Raw genomic sequence first — 19,763 nt, forward strand, 5'->3', positions numbered from 1 at the left:
TTGGAGGTGCACGTCGAGCTACGGCGGAGGGGGCGGAGAGGGGTTCGCGTCGACGCCGAAGGGTCTGCGGGGGTACGCCGTCTATTCGACGCAGAAGCATAAAACAGGCTTTAACCGAATCCTCCTCCAAAGCGGAGTGTATTAGCCTTTATAGTGAGCACGATCCACACTTCAAAAATCTACCGCAAATAGTAGATCATCCGGGGACTTTTGACATACTTTTTTCAACTTACTATGCTTTGGGACATGCTTATTCTAATCTCACATACTATTTAGAATGGATATGGACATTGGGATGAAGGGATAGTATTTTCTTCCATTTTGTGAGTGACGTATATCCGAGTGAAACGGCTTCTCAAATAAGAAAAAATGTGTAGGGCAGGACTTGATTTTGTCCATCGGGAATTGATTGGATCATTGAATCGTTGTCGCTTGCTATTGCTGCGATCACGTGAGTGACTGGTTGTCTCACCCTCGCCAGTGAACACTTCATCAGAAAATAGATTTGGCTGCAAGAGGAAGGGGACATTATACTGATTATAGATTATCCTGTTTTGAAATTTTCCATCAAGTGAATGATCGATAGGAAAGTGAAAAATATTACAATCATTACAAAATGTACCCTCACAGCCATTTTCAATCACAGATCATTTGAGGTAAGTGCGACACGCATTATTCTAAACAGTGGTTTAACGGTCACTCACCTTCTGCTGACGGCGAGCCCTGACTAAAGCAACCTTTTCACTGCTTTCCACAGACTGAAGCAGAAGTCATTCATTTCTAATGGAGAGTCACACGGGCTTGAACAGAGTTGCCACCCTCTGTGAACGCAGGATTTTTAGACCTAAGTTGTGCTTAGGTGCGTTTACATTTTTTACATTGTCTGACCACCCAGTATGCATCCCAACTTTTGTCTAACTTTAGCCTACCCAAAACACATGCTTCTTCTAAAGAACAGACGATTATCTTCAATAAAAGGAAAGTACATGTTTGCACTCCTTTATTTGAGCTGTCAACAGAAGCATGTCAGGTCTGTATCATGGATGAATAGGTAGATTCAGAAATAAATTCAGAGTTCACGATACGACTATCACTATGGGGCGAAAGCGAAACTTGTCACGGGTCACGGACAGTGAAAAGGCACCTTAGTGTCAATGGATACCTAATTTAATAATGGACATTTTATGTGAAAAATATCTGAACAATAAAAGCGAACCACAGTTCATATTCAGTTTGCTGACCTGTGTACCCAGGGAGAAATTGTATGATGTTGATGACTCACAGCACTTTCCTAAAGGTTAAACTCAATAGTCCTTGCACCATAATTAAGTAGATATAAGAAATAAGTATTAAATGCATAATCAGATTAGACCCTTCATACAGGCTGTCATTAAATCAGACATTACTGAACAGTGACCTTGAATTACAACTATTGGCTGCAGGATCCAAGCATAAATCTTGATAATGTGGGTGGTTTACAGAATTAGTTCTCATCACTCCCTCACTTTGAGAACAAATATTTGCCCAGGCATTTAGATGATACATTAGTGCCTCCTCTTTTGTTTTACATTCGTTCTAAAGTCTTATATGTTTTTATTATTGTACAGTCAACCTAATGAAAATGGGAAGACATTATTTTGTTAAGATAGATATTTTCAGAGCTGTTTTCTGTGTATGTGCATTACTTATCTTCAAACAGCCTCCACTGCAGACATATATAAATAGATGAGTTTTTCTCTGTAACCTCATTTCATCAAAGCTAATCTGCCTCTTGAATCTCTTTGATAAGGCTGCCACCCTGACTAGATTTGTCAAAACATTTAATTTTGGGATTCAATAATTAGAGACGAGACAATCCACTCAGTTCAATTAACACTGATACAGATGGCAGTTTTTCGAAGTATTGTTTTTTTTTAAATCAGTATGAAGTCCCGCTAGTACATGACTATGAATGGTTCTGGTTGTATATTATTTAAATGTTGTTGTTTTTCTTGCATAAACAGTGAAGCACATGTCCACTCCAGACTGACTTGACTTTGTGTTGTGTCCACATGGACTCATATTGATAAAAAATTCTCAAAGAACACACAGACAAAAAGTAACTGTCCCACGGTTTTAGTCGTAACAAGAAACATCTCACAAGGAGCACATATGAACAATACATGTTAACCAAAATCATCGCTGAGTTTCCATTCAAAGTGCAGTATTCTGTCAGGTGAATTTTAAAATAGTATTGAAACAAACAAAAACACATTGTAAATTTAAAAAACAAAATATGTCTTTGTTATCTGAACTAAAAAACTATTGAATACTCTGACTGATGCCCTTAAAACTCAACAGGAGCAAAAGGTAAAAATGGCCACTTGGTTACTTTTAGTAACTTGCCTAAAATCAATAGCTATTATCTGGTGGCCACTGTTATGTGCAAGTCTGTGATAAGATCAGTGTCTAAAGTTGAACATGATATTTTGTCTGTTATTTACTCCTTTGTTCACAGTGTAATTTCAACATTCTACTTATACAGTTCACTTATCTGTATATATATATACACATGCTAGAGTATAACAAAAATATACAATCATATATAACATTAAGTGCTATGTTTACCGACGGGACTAACCCTGTCATGCAAATTCTTAGAGTTTAAGAAATATTCTTAATATAATACATTTTGTATAAACATTGCACTGTTTAATTGTGCACATACATTATTCACCAAAGCATCATGTTTTAAGCAGCGTTTACCAGTCTATTTGAACCCCTCAAAAGAATAAATGGCAAAAGGAATTACAAATTTGGCATGATCACAAAGATTAATAAAACTGCTTATAATACAAAAATATATAAACAATGACGTTCAAACCGAACATCTCCTGGAACCCAAAGCATTCAGTCTGTTGTATATCTTAGGGCAAGCTGGTTATACCTTCTTGTCCAAGTGATCCAAACAAGTAAAACATTTGGATTGTGGAAGTTGCCCTGTCAACAATTCAGCCAACTGTGAGGGATCCCGTGTAACTTTTGAACTAAACTGTCCACAATTCTATGATTTTCACATTGATGGTCATACTCCAGTGTTGTTTAGCACTGGTGCCCAGTCTGGGTAGGTGTCCAGGTTAAGCAGAGGTGTAGCCCATGTTGTGAGGGCTAATAGGACTGTAAGAATGCCTATAACGTTTAAGCCCAGCCCAGCCTTTACCTATAGTGACAAGGAAACCATTCAAAGCTTAGTTACTGTATACAAGTATTTACCTTTAAAGGTAGGGTAGGTAGGATTTATATAAAAACTTTTTACCAAATTTGATTAAACTTTCTATATATATCAATGCATAATTAAAATGTAAGTACTCTGATAAAAAGAGTATAAAAATCGAGTGACTCTAGACCGTTTAATCTTCATTAAACACAGCTCATTATTTACATTCGGGACGAATCACAGGATTGGCTTGCGCGACTGTCACTCTCCGTCGCCATGACTACCGCCGCTATTACTGGCTCTGCCCACGTGCGCGCAGTCGCGCACTCGTTTTTAGGTGGGAGTGAATGGAATTAATGAGCTGTGTTTATTTAAGATTAAATACACTAGAGCCACTCGGTTTTTTATACTATCTATTTCAGAGTACTTGCATTTTAATTATGCATTGGTATATAAAGACAGTTTAAACAAATTTGAATAAAAGTTTTTTTTTAGACAATTCTGACCTACCCTACCTTTAATACATTATGAAATCTACAATGTAAAATACAAGAACAAAATCCTAGGGACTCACCATGTCCATGCTTGTAAGATGACCGTATGTGAAGACAATGGCATTAGGAGGATTAGAAACCGGAAGCAGGAACGAAAAGGACACACACAGGGCCGAGGGAACCAGCATGTACAGAGGGTTGACTCCAATTGCCTCAGCCTGACAAAAATCATTTGTGATGAGAATAGCCCAAAAAAGTGACATGAAAGTAACATTCATTATATTTGGCATTATATTGAAATAACACGTACCAAGGAGGCCAGTATTGGCAAAAAGATTGTGGTTGTGGCAGCATTGCTGGCCACCTCTGTGATAGTGGTAACAATAAGGCAGGCAATGGTGACAGTAGCTAAAGCAGGAAGGCTTCCCAAGGGAGTCAGCAATTCAGCAACCCAAGACGATAAACCAGAAATCTGCCGGGTGAAAAATAAAGGAAAATTGTCAGATCATCTTTGAAAGGTGAGTGAAAGTGTCCAACCAAGATATTCATGAACTTTGATAAATGTACTGTAACAACATCTCTTTGTATGCTTGTCAACAGAGTCTGGAGTCGTAATTTAGCTGTTTGTCAAGATATGGCATGCAGACAGCCTGATATTGCATATGGAGAATGCAGCACAGTAGTCACCCTTTCTGCTTTGAACATTTTAAAGACTGGACTTGCCATGACATTTGGGTGTCTGTATTGAAACAGCGCTGGAGCCTTGATGATAAGACCCCACCCCAGCATACCTACACCAGGAGAATATTAAGAAGTAGACGCTCTTGTTTCCAGTTTTTGCGACTGACATGAAGGAGCCGTTATGCTGAAACGACGTGCTTCAGTGCCAGTCTTATAATGGAGGCATGTAATTAGCTTAAATGGGACGTCAAAGCAGACTGAGAGTGACACAGTAAAATTGTTGTTCTCCTCGCGACGTTAATGGGCTGCACGCTGTTATGAGGCTTTGATGTGATCTGTCTTTCATTTATTTCTTCTACAAGGAAATGAATGTTTTAAAATGATGAGTAAAAGGAGCAATTGAGCTGTCCAAGTCTGTCCAAAGCCACCAGTGAATTAGACTGGCCTGTTTAATTGAATCCAGGCCTGTAAAAAGGACCAGTAATTGATTCATCTATTAATGCGGTTAGCACTTTTATATTCATTTCTCTTTTTTCTCTTACAGATGTAGTTGAGTTTCCATTAAATCATGATCCTACCTTTGTTCCTTCAGCCAAAGCAAAACCGCCGCCCACGAGCAGACCGATCTCCCATGGCATACAGGCCTCGAAGTCCTTCCACGTTATCAAGGCCTCTGTCACAGGGATCGACAACGTTAATCAGAAACAAAATTGCTAACAGTGAGCCTCTAACATGCACAAAGGAAATGAGTAAGCCATACCATAGTGATCTGCTTTTAGTTTGTGAGCAGGGATGATGAAGAACATGAAACCCAGCAACAGTGCTACAGTGGCATCCGTAGCGTAACCTGGTTGGCTGAAGAAATAACAACATACAAAGGATAAATAAGAAGTCTAAAGACAAGTATTGAATGATGACTTCTGAGGTGCAGTAGTTTTCTGTAAATCTACATAAAAAAAACGTTGAAAAATATGAATACACTCACTCAGAGAACAGTGATGACCAGCCTGGCATGAAACCTGGGTTTCTCGTAAACCACAATATTGCCATCAGAATAAAGATGATCAAGGTGATAATCTCCTGGGAGCTGGATCAGAAGAGAAACAGTGATATAGAGAAATGGTCAGCAATTCAAGCATTTCATTGTCCTAAACACGACAACATCTAGTTGCTAAAAGTCAGAGCATCAGTCTGCAGATTTTGAACAGTCAGAGTTGACATGTTTGATATTTTGAGCCGATCTTAAAGCATGTATTGTTTTCATTTGTCATGCGTCTCCTAGCTACGAGGTTCGTGTTTCTGCATGAGTTTGTTGTCTTCAGACACAACAATCCACACTCATTTAGGGAATAATGCCCAGTTTTTCTATGCACCATTTTTAATGGCAGCAACTGCATGATGCCTAGTGTATTAAAAGTTGTGTGGTGTATTCCAGTTTTAAATGGGTCCTATTATGCCCTTTTACGAAGTCTTGATTTTTTTTTTTTTTTGGAGTGTACTAGAATATGTTTTCATGCTTGATTGTTCATAAAACATTATTTTTCATGTATTTGATATTATCACAGCACCTCTATCCCCAGTCTGGCAGTCTGTTCTTGATTCAGTTAAATAAAATATCTCCCTTTTGTGTGGACTTTTGAGCTTTAACCTTGCAAATCTTTTTTATGCTCAAACAGCAACATTACACACTAACTAAAGTTGAAAAAAAGAGAACAACCATAATAGGACCCCTTTAAGAAGAAATAATCTATGGTAATAAAAAAAAAAATAAAGACATACAGTAATCAGGTCTCGGAATCCTTCAAACCTTGCCCAAATTGCACACTCTATTATGTTAACACATAATGCACATTAACATTTAAAGGTAAGTGTTACTGTATGAATAGGTCTCCCACTGTTCAGGGGGGAAAAACTAACCCAAAAACATGCCATTGAGCAATACATGGGGACAAATACATTATTATTTTTTTTATATTTCTGGAAAAAAAGTCAATTTTACACTTTTAAGAGCCTTCTAAAAAATAAAATAAAAGAAGAGTTCCAACCTTATGGGCCCCAGTGAGTTGTACTGATCCTGAAGCAGTTTGGCAGTGTTTTTTTCCCTTTCGGATCGCTGTTTGGAGCACAGACTGGCACGAAAGCTAGGGATGAATGGAGTAGCAGATATACTTTTATTGTTTGGTTCATTCACTGCCATTTCAATGCATACATGTAGTTAATTTTGAGTGGACGAATTGACTGAAATCTCTGTATATGACAAAAAAACATTTAAACTACGCATGCAAACAATCACATCTCTGTCGTGACGCCATGCGTCCATGTTCTGTGAGTGATTCTAAGAAGAAAATCTTGGCAGTTGTGAGATGAAAAAGTCTGCTCAATGAAACATGATTATCCGACCTAGAGCGATGAGATTGGGAGGCTGTGAGTGAGACTCAGAGCAGGATGAAGAAGATTGAAGACACATAGATGAAGCTGAAGTGGTGAGGTGGGAAAAATGCAAATGGCAGCGTGATTTGAAATGATGAATTTAAATGAAATCTGGAAATAAACAGTAAAAATGAGGGACAGAGGGGGGTCAGGGAACGACTTATTGAATAGAAGACATTACGATCACTCACTTGGAACCAAGGAACATCCAATGCAGGAATATCCATGACAAAATCAGCATAATTATGCAGATGGGAAGACAAAGCACGAACCAGTTTCCAAAATTAATGATGGTGCATTCTGGGTAGTACCTGAGGAAGGTCACAAAAGTGCACAGCATGCTGAGTTTAAATGGATAGACTGACCAAATCAGATAATATAGTAGAAACAATGGGACCAATATACACTAAAACTAATAAAGTTGCACACATCAGTTTAAAGGTAAGTACTGAACTCACTGATAGATGTATTCAGCAAAGATGAGGTTTGTGGATGTTCCTGATAATGTGGTCAGCCCCCCAATTGATGAAGAGTAGGCAATGCAAAGTGACAATCCTTTGCACATCATGTGATCTTCACGGGTCCTGTACTTCCCATTATACGGTGGAGTTGGTGCCTAAAATAATGAGAAATACCATTTTATATTAAGGTAAGGAGAAGGATTTTGTGTTTGTGAGTTTAATGTCAGAGTGTGCTTTACTGACCTTAACAGTTTCTGGTTCTTCAGGAGCTGTCTGAACTTGCTCCGTAATACCTGCTTCAATGCTATAAGAGTACCAAAAACAAATCTCATTCAGTCTTAAAATACATTTTCTGTTTTGTTTTGTTGTTGTTTTTTTGATAATTTTATACATGTTTACCTTTTCATCTTCTCAGACTGGTCACACTGGGCCTCAATATCTGAAAACAGATGTTTAATGTTAAATGTTGGCCTTTTAACTAGAAGGTTAAAGGTTAAAATGATAATTTATTGATTAAGTTAAATGAAAGCTGCACCAACTTACCTTCAAGCTGTAGAGCAGGGTTGGAGATGCCACTTAACGCCCCCTTGTGGTCTTTGTTGGCCTCTTCATTTGCATTCAAAACCTGCTGGATCACTGCCTCCACAATTGGCATTACCATTGCCACAGTTGAGGTGTTGCTCAACCACATGGAGAGGAAAGCACAGCCAACCATGAACCCCAGCATCAACCTGTGAAACACATTTCACAGTAAACAAGCTGTGTTTGCATCAGGTCGATCCTACTATACATCATCACAACATCCCACATATCTAAATAAAATAAAAGTCTTACATGCCAGGGTTGACTCCAAGCGCAGTCACCAATCTGAGGGCAATTCTCTGGTGAAGACCCCATTTCTCAATGGATGTTGCTAGACAGATGATCCCAAGAAGCAACAAGTGGAAGTCTTTGAAATATACAGATGCAACCTAAAGAAAAATAGCCTGTCAATGACATCTTGTGTTTGCAGTAGTTATCCACATTAGTAGTCCAGAAATATTGCAGTCAGGTTTCCATGAGATTGTTTTCCAAGAGTAAAGCAACTAGCTCAGGAAAGTGTACCTGGGAGGACTTCATAAGCCCAAAAAGAGGGAAAAGCAGCGCGGGGAGAAGTGCCGTCACAGACAGAGGCAAGACCTCCGTCATCCAGTACACAGCCATTAATATCAGGATGTACGCACATTCTGCTTCCTAGTGGACATGAAATCAGTTTGTATCCATTCAGAAGATAAACAGACAAATGTATATCAAAATGTCTTTTTGTAAAAACTAGCTTTTGTTTGAAAGTGATGAGAGAGAAAAAGACAAAGTTATTTTTAAAGACATTTCAAAGGCAAAAAAGATGTGCAAAAGTATTTCAGAAAACATGCAATATAATATAATAAGAAAAGACATTACATTATTCTCATTCAGAGCTGACCATATAGAAAGTCTCTGCACATGTGATTCTCGCATGTCTAACCTTTGTTTGGATGACCAGTGGCAACGGTAGCAATGCCAATGGTGTGCTGATGATGATTAGGGGCTTCACAAAGCTCCAAGAAAGCCGCCTCATTCTGTGACTGAATCGGAGTCAACTAAGGGACTTTGTCTTATGCTGGCCTTTAAATAATGTGCCGCTGATTAATCTTTGCCCTGGTGCCATCCGCATCCACTGTTACTGGTCCATTCCGGGCATGTCATAAACCCTTATGGCCATGGAGATTAAGCTTTAAGATTAGTATCCAGCCAGTCAGCTCATGTAAATCCCTCCTAACCTGATCCATTTATATTTATATTTTATGACCAAAGTTAACAACAAATTTGCATATGAGATTATAAAAGCAAGACCATGATAAACATACAGTAAACCCACTGAAACGTGACATTTCCACAGACAATGACCTGGAATTCACACCTTTTTCTCCTAACAGCAAACGTCATCACCGTTCCCCATATTGGGCCCTAATCTGGCACTGGGGTCTGTTAAACAACAACCTGGGAGACTTCATAAACACAAACTCTCAGAAATCACACAGCAGGCGATAATCCGTACTGGGGTTTGTTTCCAAAGAATTCAAAGTTGATCTCTGGGAAACATACAAGAAAAAAAGAAAAGAAAAATACATTAAAATGAAAAGAAATATGTTAACTCTTATCTCTTTCAAGGTTTTACTGTAATGCTCACAATTTTGTATGAAAACCTTCTGACTTGCAGTAAAAAATTATTGAATAAAAATATTATTTACAATATTTCTCATAATTTTGAATTTACACTCAAAATCTCACAATTGTGACTTTCTTACGATTGCGATTTTGTATCTTACAATTGTAATTATGTCTCATTACAAATGTATATCTCGTAATTGCGACTCGCAACTTCACATCTCACAATTGTTATTTATTTCTAAACAATTCCGACTTTATTTCTTACAGTTGTGACTATTTATGTATAATCATGACTTTTCACATTTGCAAAAGTACTATCTCACAATTTAGAGAAGATTTATTTCTCGTAATTGCAACTTTACATCTCAAAATTGCAACTTTATTTCTTACAGATCTAATTCTTACTTTAATCTTTATCTCACAATTGCCTTTTTATTTTTAACTGAGGCGGAAAAAGGTTTTCACAACTTTGTGAATCATATAATGTAAAATGTGCCAATGGAAAACTTGAAAATCCAGTGGAAAAAGTCACAAAGAGCTGGCCTATGACCATCTGTAATGTCAAATCTGTCTGAAGGTGTCGAGGTTAGTTGATGCTTGTTGAAGTTATGACTTCATGACCTCCCTTATTGTCATTTCACAGTCAGGATTACCAAGGATCTGAAATGCAAAATGGTGTTTCCTTGAAACATCATTGGATAACTTGGGCTCGGTGCAGAACACTCTCTATATCCTCTAAACAATATCCCTTGTACTATTACACATTAATCGCAATCCTCAAGCTTTCTCAAGGAGCAAACAGAACAGCTCTATCAGATTTTACATAAAACTCCACTAATTAGTTATCAATGAGCATTATAAAGATCAAAAGCCTTTTCCACTGTCCAAAGATTACAAAAGATTGCACAATACTGGAAAAAAAAAAATGTAGAAAAGCTTGACTTACCTTTGACTTACTTTATTCATACACAGACAACTTAAGCGAAAAGATCGAACAATAACCTAACAACCTCATGTTGCTCTTTTTCATAATACCTTCACTTCCGCAAACAAAAGTGTTTTCTTTGTTAAAGCAGGATAACAGTAAGCATTACCGTTTTAAAAGACGCAGGAACCTGCAAAAAGAAAAAATGCTGATATTCCTCTAATTCAATAACAAAAAAGTGATTTGATCTTTGATGTTCTTTCATCTGCATCACTACAACCGATCAACAACAAATGCATCTTTTAGTCCTATTTGCCAACTTGTTTTTTCGCATTTATCCTCTACTACTCTATTAGCTGCCTTTTTGTTATCAGTTCTGAAGTTTGATTAAGTATTGTTCCTTACAGGATCATTGAATGACAGAGATAAGGTTTGTGCCAATTGCCAAAGAACATGATAAGCCAAATGTCTAATAAAAACAGTTTTATTAAGCTCATCTCATAAACTCACGTCATGGAGGGACAGAAATAAAACTCAAACCTTTCATCGCTAGTCGTTCTTTTTAGCCGTTAGTCCTGTGGTGCTGGTGGTCTCGTTCGCATTTGTTCAAAAGGAAACGCAGGAGGAGGTTCTTGACCTTTTCCTATAATTGCAGATCTTAGATTGCTCACCTCCTGATTAGATCTAGGCTATATATCATTTGCAAAGGCCTAATTAAAGCATCTTGAACTTGAGCTTTTTAAGGGTTTCAAAGTGTTCCTGGAAATAATGTTTCAATTCATTCTTGTGTGGCATTATGGAGTAATCATGGAGGGATTTTCATTTTTTATCTGTCTGATCTCCCTTTTACATGCAGCTTTTGTACTCAAGTTTAACACTGGAAAACATGCTAATGCTGCATTTTTCACAGGATTGTAGTGTTGCTGCTTGTTTTACCAATTAGTATTTTACAAAATACTAAAGAAGTTATCAAAAATCACACTACTACTTGCTCATTTACTGCCAAATGATAACTAATTAACATTAATGAATGATCCTAATGAATGGAAAACAAAACGGAGAGAGGCCCAATAACTCCCGGTTTTAATTACCATATAAGATATTCAAATTCGATAAACGATCTTGAGGAAGAACCCTTAAACTGTCCGAAGTAGAGAAATAGTGAAGCTGCAGATGTCCCTGAGCACCCCACAGGATTGTGGGTAGTCTCTTAGCGATTCTAATTGGTGGCCTTGGTGATGGGCTGGGAGACCAGCAGTTTGCCGAGGGCACCAGGTTGAATCTCGGCATTGTGCAGACATTCGGCCATCGCAGGTATCTGAGAGAAATACTTCCTGGCCAGTGCGTGTTTCTGCTTGACATTATGGATAACTACCACATCGTATGCCTGCAAGTGAAAACAGCGGGCATTTGTATGGTGGGGTTCAAGTGGTGGCAGAGATAAATGTGTTCTGTATATGCATAACATGTAAACACCATCTCTAAAATGGAGCTTTGACTGGTGCACAGTGAATAGTCACGATTATAGAGTTTTGGCAGATAAAGCTTTATTATATATTACAATATTCTGCACAGGTTTTCACTCTGGTCACCTCTAAAAAAATTTTACTCAACTATTCAATACTTAGATTAGTCTACTAGTTATTGAAGTGATAGTTCACCCAAAAATTAAAATTAATTATTTAATTACTCACCATCATTTCGTTCCAAACAAATGAGGATATTTTTGATGAGAGCTTTCTGTCCCTCCGTTGACACACAACTACTACGCAACTATCATTTCAAAAAGTTCATAAAACTAATCTATACGAATCGAGCGGTTTAGTCCAAGACACTCGATCGCTTTGGGTGATGAACAGATTTTATTTAGTCTTTTATTCACATGAGGGTGAGTTAATAAGGACAGATTTTTCATTTTTGGGTGAACTATCCCTTTAAATATCTGCTATTATATAAATTACTGAGTTGCGGTTTGACGTTTAATCATTCGAAGTGTGAAAGACATTCAAAAGCAGTTGTAGCCGCAGTACCTTCTCGATGTTCTCCAGTTTCAGATGTGCAGCGGCCTCGTCCTTCGTGAGGAGGATGCAGTTCCAAGGGCTCCAGTCCAGATGCTTCTCCCAGCGCACCAGCATTAAATCATGAAGGTCTTTCCAGCCGCTCAAAGCGGACTGAGCTCCCCAAAGTACATCCACCAGGTACCGAAGGTCCTGCTCCTAATGAGGACAGTAAATGTCTTGAGCACAGCATTAACTTGGTGTTCCATTCATCTTAATCTATTCTATTAAAGGTGGACTAAGCAATAGTTTCTGGCATTTTCCACCAAAAAATTTACATTCCACATATTTAAAAAAATTCATGCTGACTCACATGAGATATACCTATAACTATAAAGATAACGATAAAGTTCTAAAAATCGTTCTCAACATTAGAGAATAGCAGAGTCCACACCACAGCTATAACGATAACGGCACAGAGAAACTGAATCACTGTCAGAATGATTTTTTCCAGCTCTCTAGTCATTTCTAGAAAGTCAACCTAGAAAAAGCGGTTTTATTCTACATAAGGGTTGTCCTTCCTGTTGGTGGCCATGTTGAAATCACATGACCAACAGGGTTTTTCACAAGTTAATAAGCAAAAACGTCACACATCCACACTAGTAGGAGTCAAGTCATGTACTATTTGTTTATGTAGACTAAATTCAGTGCGCAAAACACAAATGTGAAATTACTTACTGCACCTTTAAACCTACTGATTTCATTGGTGCAGGTTTTACGGAAAACAACCGGCTCTTTTCATGCCCTAAAAATGAATCGCCAACACATGCATAAACTTTACCTGCAGCAGGTAAGTGATTTTGGCATCTGGGCTGCACTCGGCCTCAGCGTCACGCAAGCATCTGAGAATGTTCTTGTAAAGAGAGAAGTCTTCTCTTTGACGGGCTTCATTGTCTAACTCCATACAGCGGTGACAGAGGCCGACTGCAGATGCGTTAGTATTCAGAGCGAAGTCAGTGCATGACTGATACTCATTACAGCCACGACACAAATAGATGTTCTTTTTCAGGTCGGCAGGATCCTGAGGCACCTGTGGAGAGCAGGGTAAATATTAGCTTCAAAGAGTGAGAAAACCAACCAAAACTTAAGTTGTATTTCAGTATCTTGAGAACTGGAAGTGATGTTACAGCTAATCTCATATTAACTTTATAGTACAGGGTTAACTTTAGCCGAGGGTTGTAGTCAAAACCAACTTATTCGAATCCAAGTTAAGACCAAGACTAGAAAAGGGTGACCATGAAAATATGGTCTTTGGACTCAGACTTGAGGACCAAGACTATGAAAATATGTTCGTAAACTTGGACTCAAAGGACCTAGACCAAGACCAAGACCAACACCAAATAAAAATATGGTCTCTGACTGAAGGATGACCATGAAACATGAAAATATATGTCTTGATGTTGTCATAGACGTGGGAGCATGTGGACAAGGTCTTGACTCAGACTCGAATGAGTTAGTTTCGACAACAACACAGTTTTAGCCACATACCCGTAGAAGTTTGGACACCTGAGGGTTGAACGGAGGGGTTTTGATGTACTGGAGGAAGAGGGTTGATATCCTCTTTCTCAACCCATCCAGGTTGCTCTTTTTCACACCCCTCATCAACAGGTCCATCTCCCTGTCAATCAAGTCCACTATGTCCTGTGTTAGCTTGCATTTATGTTCCTGGTCACAAATAAATTTTAAAAATTAGATGAGCAAATATAATGTGTTTATATTTTGTCTATATTTTGGACAACAGATCTGGAACTGGCCTTCACAGTGTGTTTGAGAGTGAGTAGCACATCCAGACGTTCGTCCTTTGTGAATTGAGCCTGTGTGACGCTACTGTACAGGTCTCGCAGCTCCTTGGCTCTGATGGTGAACTGGGTGTCCATTTGTGTCACCTTCCCGTCAAATGCACGCCATCTCTTTGGCTCTGCAGACTGAAGAGAAGTCAAAAACAAACATCTTTAAAATTTTGACATTTGTGTTTTGCATTTAGGAGGATGCTAGGATATTAGATTAAAGAAAATGTTTTCTCTCTCTCTCTCGCTCTCTCTGAAAGTAATATTATAACAATTATTGTGTGCTCTATTTGTTTCCAGATCAAATAGACATATTCAATCATTCTTGCACTGTAACCAAACAAAGGTTTTGCTCTAAAACAATACAGCATGTTCATGATGAGACAGCCGATTAGCAAAAGATTGGCACCTTGTTGAGGAAGGCTTGTATGGCCTTATCCTGGTTCCTCGTGCCGGCAGCCATTCTGTGCTGTTCTATGGAGGAGATGAACTGGGTCTCTTGCTCCAGTAGAGCGCACAGCGCTGCCTTTCTCTCCGCACCAGATAAGGTGACATTGATGCGTTCCACTTCCTCTATCCTCCATTCTGACATACAGAGATGAAGAATAAGGACCATCACACTGACTTATATCCAAATCACTGCACACATTACAACACATACCTCCATATCTACACATATATCATAACAACTACAATGTAGTCAACTTCAATGAAGCTTTAAAAAAAAGCTTTAAATATTTAAACGTATTTCGTAAAACATAAATATCAGCTGATATTATTTAACACATTTTTCCATCACAGCAGTATTTATCTGACACAAACCATTTAGTTCATTTGCATGAACCGGCTGAACCCACCAATTGACTAAAAAGTTGCAGATGCAATATACTGTACAAAAAAAGGCAGTAGCTTGTAGAAGATATTATGAGTAAATATAACTAATTTATAGGTTGATGTTCTTGAAAAGTTGCAAAACACTGAAAATTGCTTGGTTTGACTGAGTGTCCTGACTAGCCTGATATAGCAACACTGTTTCAACCAATGGCGAGTTTTTGGAGGCGGGACTATCTGTGTGATCGTGTGTTTCTTTTTCAGAGACACTTGTGACCCATTATTTTTGTACTTCCATTTGGTGATTCTAGTGGTGCAGAAACTCCACTCTTCGCCTTTAAGTTAGTAGCATTGCTGCTTGTAGTAAGCTAAAAACACTCACACACTCACTTTTCAAGGCATTATAAAGCAGATCAAAGTCTCTCTTCGACTCCGGGTTCATCCTGCGGTGATATTCATCTTTGATCTGCTGCTCTTTCTCCTCTTTCTTCCTTCTCTTTTCATTTGCCATCCACGCCAGGTGCTGCTCTTTAGCCTGTCTCAAGTTGTCTGTGAAACACTTGGCAAGCCAGCGCCTGACATGTGACTGTAGTGTAATGACCTAAGGAAAAACATATACATATAAGCATTTGTCCTGAACAGCGAATGCACAGAATGAATGCAATTCTCTCTCAACCCCTTCAAACAAACGTACAGCTCTCAGTCTCTTGCTGTGATACTCTTCTGCAGTGATGTAAGTCCCTGGGGCGATGAGCTTGTCCTCCATGTTGGACACATAACAGCCGATTTTGGTCATCTGAGTTGAGGCGTTCCTATAGCACTGCTGATCCTGGTGTTTCAACTCCACCGTCTGGTTAAATGGCAAAGAAAATTAGGGGTCTGCAGTCCAAATTGGTCTAAGATTTGAATCTACACTACTGTTCAAAAGTTTGGGGTCGGTAAGATTTATTAATGTTTTTAGAAGAAGTCTCTTATGCTCACCAAGGCTGCATTTATTTGATAAAAAATACAGTAAAAACAGTAATATTGTGAAATATTATTACCATTTAAAAGAACTGTTTTGTATTTTAATATGTTTTAAAATGTAATTTATTCCTGTGATGCAAAGCTGAATTTTCATCATCATTACTCCAGTCTTCAGTGTCACATGATCCTTCAGAAATCATAATATGCTGATTTGCTGCTCAATAAATATTTCCTATTAGTATTAAGGTTGAAAACATTGATTTATCCAATATTTGTACTGACTACAAATGTTTGAATGGTATGTTTAATGTCAGTGTTAATTGGGGTTATGAAGCATGATTATTATTCACAATATAACATGACCACAAGTGTGCTTCTATTTATTTTGTGAAAAAGACAGAATCATTGGAATATGTATTTTATTCATCAAAACTTAGAACAAAATAAGTTTTGTATTATAATATATAGTACCTGATTTGGATTACAAAAGTGTTAATATATATTATATTGTATATATATATATATATATATATTTTTTTTTTTACCCCAATTATAATTGGTCAATAATACTGTAATTTTGGCAAAATAATATATAAATAAGATTCTCTAAAAATTCACTCCCGAGCGAAGGCTTGTATGCCGAAACGCGTCGGAGTGTTTTAATAGTGTTGATTATGACCAAGCCATAGAAATAAAGGCTTTTTAACTTTTCCAAAGAGAGTGCCTTGGATGTTCCTGATGATTTCTACATGTTTTTTCTATCCAAAGAGCACCTAGAGCTTATTTACTTGAGTCCAGGAAGCGCTTCTCTACAGACATTTGTTTAAATTGTCTTGACATTTGTGATAAATCACACAAGTGATAAATCATAAAAATTTATGGGAAACAACTTTCTCAACAATTACGTCATTTCTAAAAATCTTTACTGAAGATTAACTACTTGTGTCTCTATGTGTGTGTGTGGGTGTGTGTGTGTGTGTGTGTGTTATAAACAATAAACAATGAATCACTATATCATTATCTGCCATCCTTCTGCTAAATTATCAGTTCCTTTAATTTAACTTAAATAAAAAATGATGCAAAGAGATGAAAGTTCTGTCCATTTAATGGGTTTTATTACTGCACAAGAAGTCCTTCACTCCATTGTATAGTGTGTATGTGTGCGTGCACCTGTGTATCCCTGCTGAAGGACTCAATGCTCCTGTCAGGCCTCTTCTTAGGCATCGTCTGTACGGCAGCATGATGATACTCAGTTTTGGTCACCGTATGACGGAATCCTCCCAAAAATGCCTTCCCGCGAGTGGCTCTCTCTATCTCTACCACCACGTCCTGATATGTCTCTGTGTCTTAAAGCCAGAAACTTGTCACAAAAACGTATCTATCCTCATAATGCCTTAGTCAGCTATAAGTTCGTCTGTACCTGTTTGCACTCTGACAGTGATGACATCCGGCATGTTGTACTCCTGCTGTGGTTTGTCTGGTCTCATGGGGTACTTCTCCGGGTCTAGCGAGCTCATCTCGAATTGGACCATCCCATGTGGCTGTACGCCAATATCCATCAGCGTCTGGTCATCATCTACACTTTTTTCTAGACAAAAAGTAAAAGTAAATTAAAAAGATCTGAGAGACTTTTAATGTGTCCTTTACATCATTGCACAGTAAATGTGCATTATTTTATACTTCACAAATTTTCCACGATTTCTCCTATGAAGGACGATCTTTTGTGTCTTACCGTCTAGAGTGATTTGTATGATGTCTATTGGGACCCTCAGCTTGAAGCTGAAGTGTTTTTTCAGATCCAGGATTGAGAGGCCAATAGTGAAGGCCACCGTTATCATGTGCCTCTCTGGCATCAGCAATATCTTAACTGGAAGAACAAGAAATACAATTGCATTAGAATTATAAATATTAATATGAATATACAAAAAAAAAATTGCTGAATATTTATTTAAAAAATTGTGGTGGTACTATGGAACAGTAATGTATGGTAATAATACCACTTTCTTTCTTTTTTTACCACAGTACTACTGAATGATTTCCATATTTCAATACCATGGTGTTTACTTGGTATTCCAAGCCAGAGTTATTTTGGTATTATTATATTATTACAGTTTTTATTCAAATTTGTATTTGTATTTATTTTTCTATTTCGGATTTTATTTTTATTTCACTTTATGTTCAGTTTTATTGCTTAAACAAACTGGTAACACTTTAGAAACCAATTCTTAACTACTTGCGTATTCACTTGCATATTACTATATTGGCTGTTTATTAGGACCCTGAAGTTGTTGAATTTCTTTCTTCTGTTGAACACTAAAGAATATATTTTGAAGAATGTTGGTAACCAAACAGTTGATGGTTAAGTCTATTGACCTCCATAGAATTTTCATTTTTGGGTGAACTTTTCTATTAAACCTACACCATACCTAAAGTTAACCCCAACAACAACTACCTTAACTATTAATAATAAGCGGTAAATTAAGAGTTTATTGAGGCAAAAGTCATAGGTACTAGTGATGTGTTCCTCAAACTAAAGTGTGACCAACAAATGTAACGTTACTTCAGTAAGTTGACAAGGCTAACATATTTAATTTTCATTTAGAATTTTTTCATCTAACTTAATAGTTATATTTTTCTGCATTAATAAACAAAATGTTTTTTGATAACTAATGATAAGATCAAGATGTATTATTATTACATTGACATCCATTGTATGGAGCAATATGTCAAAGAAAAAACACAGTATTACCAAGATAATGTTACTATGCCCAAACCGACCATGCTTACCATAGTAACGTTACCATAGTACTTTTCTAAGTGTATAATGCTGGGGTAAAATGCAGAATTATATTTCACCCGTTGCTGTTGAGTTCCCAACATCACTGGAGGAAGTTATTTCGCCTCCTTGTTGGTTTCTATCGTCTTGACGTCTCTGGTCTTCAGCATCATCATCTTCCTCATGAAGGTCAGTCTCTGTCTGAATGACTTCTTGTGACATTCTTTGCTCCGCGGGTTCAGTTTCACTCTCCTGCTCTGACATGACAAATTTCTCACACCTAAACGGTCAAACCTTAAAGTTCAATAATAGCACGTTCACCTCTGATATTCTTAAAAGCAATTTGACGGAAAAGTCTTTATTAACGTTTAAAATGAAAGAGTAGAGCTTAGGTTTACAATGACTGGAGTCTGGACAGTGTTTGGCCGCTGCTATGGTAACCATTGTGTCACTGGTGATGTCCGATTCGCAAATGAGTCAATCTCTTGAGCCGATTCTTTTTAATGAGTTGGTTGAACCGATTCGCAAAGCGTGTGCAAGGGATTACTTCAGTAAAACTGTGAAATGGTTACAGCTCTATTAACATTATTATTCAATCATTTATTTATTTAGAGAATTAACTTTATTAATTAACAAAAACTGGGAAGAATTGTGGATTTCCCTTACCATCCTATGTACTTGTTAGTGCCTGTACCATGCCATATACTGGGTATTTAAAAGAATGTGCTGCATATGTTCAAAAACATGGTAGACCATCTTTTTTTTTGTTAGTGTAGGTTAACACAATAACACTTGACACGATGTATATAACCTAATAAAACAGTGATGAAGTACCAACTTTATTACAAACATGAAAAACAAGATGCCTGTGTGGGGGACAAAAATATAGTAACTCGTTTTGGAAACAGTTCATCGAACCGAATTACCGCCCGAATGAATCGTTTCACTGAAGTGAATCAAGCTTAATGT

General features: G+C 37.6%; 2 protein-coding genes across 4 annotated transcripts; both read right to left on the reverse strand.

Annotated features, from left to right (window-relative positions):
* Positions 1–2,276: 2,276 nt before the first annotated feature.
* slc13a1 (solute carrier family 13 member 1) lies at positions 2,277–9,003 on the reverse strand. 2 transcript variants are annotated; one of them, XM_079604483.1, is made up of 15 exons: positions 8,767–9,003; positions 8,367–8,495; positions 8,097–8,233; positions 7,806–7,993; positions 7,662–7,701; positions 7,506–7,566; positions 7,260–7,417; positions 6,993–7,112; positions 6,417–6,512; positions 5,357–5,458; positions 5,132–5,226; positions 4,950–5,044; positions 4,001–4,162; positions 3,771–3,908; positions 2,277–3,199 (listed from the first exon to the last, which is right to left on the reverse strand). In XM_079604483.1, exons 1-15 carry the CDS (start codon positions 8,857–8,859, stop codon positions 3,065–3,067), a joined length of 1,749 nt encoding a protein of 582 aa, XP_079460609.1. In that variant the 5' UTR covers positions 8,860–9,003; the 3' UTR covers positions 2,277–3,064. The 2 variants fall into 2 exon arrangements, with proteins under 2 accessions (XP_079460609.1, XP_079460610.1); XM_079604484.1 differs by having other exon boundaries at positions 3,141–3,252; positions 3,712–3,908.
* A 1,841-nt stretch (positions 9,004–10,844) lies between these two features.
* On the reverse strand, positions 10,845–19,208 carry iqub (IQ motif and ubiquitin domain containing). Of its 2 annotated transcripts, none has more exons than XM_079604481.1 (12): positions 18,875–19,208; positions 17,751–17,885; positions 17,439–17,606; positions 17,189–17,364; positions 15,747–15,902; positions 15,443–15,653; positions 14,631–14,806; positions 14,189–14,359; positions 13,923–14,099; positions 13,216–13,464; positions 12,408–12,593; positions 10,845–11,764 (listed from the first exon to the last, which is right to left on the reverse strand). In XM_079604481.1, exons 1-12 carry the CDS (start codon positions 19,056–19,058, stop codon positions 11,597–11,599), a joined length of 2,157 nt encoding a protein of 718 aa, XP_079460607.1. In that variant the 5' UTR covers positions 19,059–19,208; the 3' UTR covers positions 10,845–11,596. The 2 variants fall into 2 exon arrangements, with proteins under 2 accessions (XP_079460607.1, XP_079460608.1); XM_079604482.1 differs by having other exon boundaries at positions 11,469–11,764; positions 17,189–17,358.
* Positions 19,209–19,763: the final 555 nt, after the last annotated feature.

The sequence above is a fragment of the Phoxinus phoxinus genome (genome assembly GCF_949152265.1).
Source record: "Phoxinus phoxinus genome assembly, chromosome: 25".
Taxonomy (NCBI): domain Eukaryota; kingdom Metazoa; phylum Chordata; class Actinopteri; order Cypriniformes; family Leuciscidae; genus Phoxinus; species Phoxinus phoxinus.